The sequence below is a fragment of the Marmota monax genome, unplaced genomic scaffold (genome assembly GCF_021218885.2).
Source record: "Marmota monax isolate L192 unplaced genomic scaffold, Marmota_monax_Labrador192_F-V1.1 WCK01_AAM20220418_F8-fsc00045, whole genome shotgun sequence".
NCBI classification, from domain to species: Eukaryota; Metazoa; Chordata; class Mammalia; order Rodentia; family Sciuridae; genus Marmota; species Marmota monax.
In genome coordinates, this window is record NW_026692132.1 from 4,728,219 (window position 1) to 4,732,688 (window position 4,470).

Below are 4,470 nucleotides of genomic sequence, written 5' to 3' on the forward strand. Positions count from 1 at the left end.
TTCAAAATAAATTCTTTAGGTTTCACAGGTTAGAGTGGGAACTCTTAGAGTCTTGTGTGTAAGAAAACTGGATTCATTCACTGCTGGAGTTAATACTCTTGGCTAAGAGGTTGTCTTGCCTCATTACTCAGCAAATTAGCAAAATAGCAGAATACAGTAACCCCAACCCCAAGTCTTTTTTTTTTTTTACAATAATTATAAAGCATTTTATTGTTTCTCACAGGTTAGGGGAAATATTGTTTATCAGTAACAGAAAAATCCTTACTTAACAAAACAAGTGAAAAGCACCAAAGAATCTGTTAACAACTCTGATGAATTCCAGTGTTACTAATTTACAGTTTTTCAACTATACTGTAATGTAGTACTCAAAGCTTTCATAAATACCAAATCCAGTAACTCCTGAAATGACCCATAACAACACTGACACTACTCCTTTAATTCTTCCTGTGTTCACACTTACATACTGATTTAGTTCATGAAAAACAAGTCTTCTCTTACAACTAAATGAATTAAGATTAAATATACAATACTATCTCTTTTTGAAATAAGATTATTCATACCTAAATAGAATAGAACATAAATGTTACTAAATAAAGAACCAAACATTCCTTGTTTTAATTTTAGATGGCTTGCAATGTTCAACAACAGCTTAAAGGCTTTTTGGTAAAGACTAAAATATAGCCTATTCTTTTATGAGAGAAATGTTCGAACAGTACCCTTGATTATACCCCTGCAAATAGGACATTTTCTTAGAGATGGGGCACACTCCTGGCATACTACCAGATGACCACAAGGAATGAACACAATAGAAACTTCTTTGTCCATACACACTTTGCAGGTTCTTTCTTCTTGTAATCTCCTCAACTGTTCTTCTAGCGACAGACCTGAAACATCTTCTGTTGGAATATACTTCATATTCTTTCCCACAAATAAGTTCTCATATAACATAGAGTCAATTTCCTTTAGACAGTTTTTCAAGATGTTGGCTGCAGCATTTCCTTTAACTGATGCCATTTCTTCAGCTTGTCTTTCCTTCTCCTCTTCTCTTCTTTCATCTTCAGCATCAAGAAGTGCTGATACAATATCATTAACTGTTTTATAATTCTCTCCAGTGGTTAGGATTTTACTTTGAACTGTCTGTTTTACCAGACTTCTACTAAAGCCCATTTCCAAAGCAGATTTAACCACAGGTGTATTCATCATGACTGCATCTTCTGAAGAACTTTCTCCAGGTCCCAAATGAACAATTGGTTCAGCATTTTCTTCTCCAGTAGTATCTGAAGTTGACAACAGCTGTTCAAGAAGATGAGGATATCTAGCTTGAATCTCATCAACAAACTCTTGCCCTTTCATTCGTATCAAGAACTCACACCTTGGAAACCATTTGGCATGTTCTACTCATGGATCATCTCCAGATTCCCAACATCTCAAGCCACCATCACAACAAAAGCATTTGACATCATCATTGCGATCCACGTAATAAAATCCAGCACTCGCAAGCTGCTCAGGCTGAACTGGAACACTAGCTGGCCAGTACATAAATGTTCTCATTCGAGCTGTGTGTGTCTGCATGCTCAGATTTGAAATACTAAACCTCAGCATTTCTAGAGAATTTTCCAAAAACGGACAGTTGGGAAAATGTCTCCTGTGTTCTGACATAGCATTATCCTTCGGTTCCCAGTTACTTAGCTTCCCGCCACAGGCAAAGCAGACTACCCTATCTCCAGGTCCTACATAGTAAAAGCCAGCTCTCGCCAATTCCAATGGTGACAAAAAGGTTAAGGGCCACATATTATAAGTAAGAAATCTGGCTTCTTCAGTACTCATTGCATAACTATAGGGGTTAGTCCTCAAAGGAGAGAAGTCTTCCACAGCTCTAGAATTAAGAGGATTCGGTGAAAGGCAGGAAACAGAATCGCTGAATGAGCCACTCCGTTCCAAACTAGGAGATAATGAATGTGCAAAATGGTTTCTCAAAGGAGAGGTATTCTTAGAGGTGGCTTGCAGACTAGCTGAAACCAGATTCTGAATAAAGCTGCAGCTAGGATATAGCTGTTTATGCTTTTCAATAGGACTGTCTCCTTGTTTCCAATTATCCAGCATCAGGCCACAAGAGAAACATCTGACTTTGTCATTCACACCAGTGTAATAAAAACCAGCACGAGCAAGACTCCTTTCTGAAACAGGAACACCGATGGGGAAAGTTGAATATGTAGACATTCTGTAGAGCTCACATGAAAAATCATACTTCATTGTTTGTTTGTTGTTATTTGTCCAATTTGACAAGATTGTGCTGTCTTCCATTATACTCCTTATTTTTTGATGCAAGGGATCTTGGATAACTCTTTGGAGGTAGTTTTGTGCATGAGTAGAAAGAAGTACTTTTTGATGACTAAAACTTTCACATACAATTTCTTGTCACTTTTTACCACAAAAAGAAATCAAAGACTTCTATTTAGTTGAACCACCATACCTTCTTTTACTAGATTTATATTTCTCCTAAATTACCAAGATACTTATGAGTACTTTGGGATTCTATTAACACTTTTAAGTAAACTACACGCTTTTTGCTCACAATTTGGTAGAATAACTGACTTAAAGGCCTGAAAAAAGTTTACACGCTTCTAAAGGTATTAAAACTATTTTTCAAAGAAGTTTATATTCTCAAAATTCTAAGTAACTATAGAATACATAAATTATGTTTTTTAATTTGCTTTTGGTTACAAGCTATAAAGTCTAGATATAAGGACAATTACTGTTTATGCCACAAAAGTAAAGTTAAATTTAGGCTTTTTTCCCCTTTACAAGCACTTTACTGTGAAATCCAAAATAATCCCATCTTATTCTAGCAAATAAGTAATTAAAATTTTCAAAGGGTCACATTATTTAAAAGCTAACTGCACACAACTTATCACAGAATTGACTTAAGTGGGTTATGTTAGCTTCAGCCAACAACTTTTGGGGAAGTCAACACCCAAAGCCTTATTGTGTCCCACACCTGTTATAAGAGATGTCAAATGAATATTGTTTAAAGCTCACTGTTAACTCCTCTACCTTTGCTAAACATTATCTATTTTGTTTCTATTTCCTGCAGTATCACGTTGTCTTTCTTCTTAACTCTGCATATCTCTTTATTATACCTGGTCAACTGATGGTATATTCTCCATAAAATCAGCCATAAAATTTCCACAACACACACTTTCTATATTGCATTAAAAATTTTAAATAAACTGATTTTCATTTAAGGACCATTCAGATATGGTATCAGTCATGATAAATGAGGAATCAATTTATCAAGACAGCTCTTTTGTTATCACAAATGCCTAACACTATATTACTAATAGAATTAATGTTTACACAGAATGTACCAGAATTTACTAGCTTTCTTTATGAAAACTATATATTAAAAATGTGATTCATACACAAAATTACACTCCATAAAATTCAAACTTTATCCCTTTATAAAGCTTTGCACTTTCCATAATGAGATTCATTTCTGCAGGGGAAAAAAATGAATAGGGGGGAACTCTTCAGGGCTGTACATCACAGTACCAGCGCTGAAAGCACAAAAGCAGGGCAGCTGCTAGAAGACCTCCTCACACCAGGAAAGCAACTGCGTCTAAGTGAAACAGAGACGGGTAACGACTACCTCCGCGGCGTTCTCCCCAAGTCTTTTCTACATCAGAGAGGCAATGACCTGACACAGATTTTCAAGAAAGCCCAATGAATATGTTCTTTCCTTTTTTCACAATAATATATTCTAAATAATCTAAAAAATATCAAGAAGAATTAAAAATAATAATCATCAATTCTTAACAGACATTAATGAGAAAATATACTATAGAAGGAAAGACTTTCTTATGGTCTTTTGCATTAATTAAAAAAAATCAGAACTGAAATGATGAGCCTGATGATAAAATTTATCTGTAGTTTACTTAAAACAAGTAATTATCTATGATACCAACAGTGCACATCATGTTCCTGAACATCTTTAAAAATATATAGTCATAGACAAAGGCTCCAAAAACATACATTGGAAAAAAAGATATCCTCTTCAACAAATGGTGCTGGGAAAACTGGAAATCCATATGCAACAAAATGAAATTAAACTCCTATCTCTCACCATGCACAAAACTCAACTCAAAGTGGATCAAGGACCTAGAAATTAAACCCGAGACACTGCGTCCATTAGAAGAAAAAGTAGGTCCTAATCTCCATCATGTCGGATTAGGCTCCAACTTCCTAAATAAGACTCTTATAGCACAAGAATTAAAATCAAGAATCAATAAATGGGATGGATTCAAACTAAAAAGCTTCTTCTCAGCAAAAGAAACAATCAGTGAGGTGAATAGAAAGCCTACATTTTGGGAGCAAATTTTTACCATTGCACATCAGATTGATCACTAATCTCTAGGATATAGAAAGAACTCAAAAAGCGAAACACCCAAAAACACAAATAACTCAATCAAT

General features: G+C 35.0%; 1 protein-coding gene across 1 annotated transcript; it reads right to left on the reverse strand.

Moving 5' to 3' along the window:
• Positions 1 to 591: 591 nt before the first annotated feature.
• Positions 592 to 3,675, reverse strand: LOC124108628 (baculoviral IAP repeat-containing protein 2-like). Its single transcript, XM_046467111.2, is given in 1 exon segment — positions 592 to 3,675. A coding segment is annotated over 1 exon segment (1,614 nt). The 5' UTR covers positions 2,305 to 3,675; the 3' UTR covers positions 592 to 690.
• Positions 3,676 to 4,470: the final 795 nt, after the last annotated feature.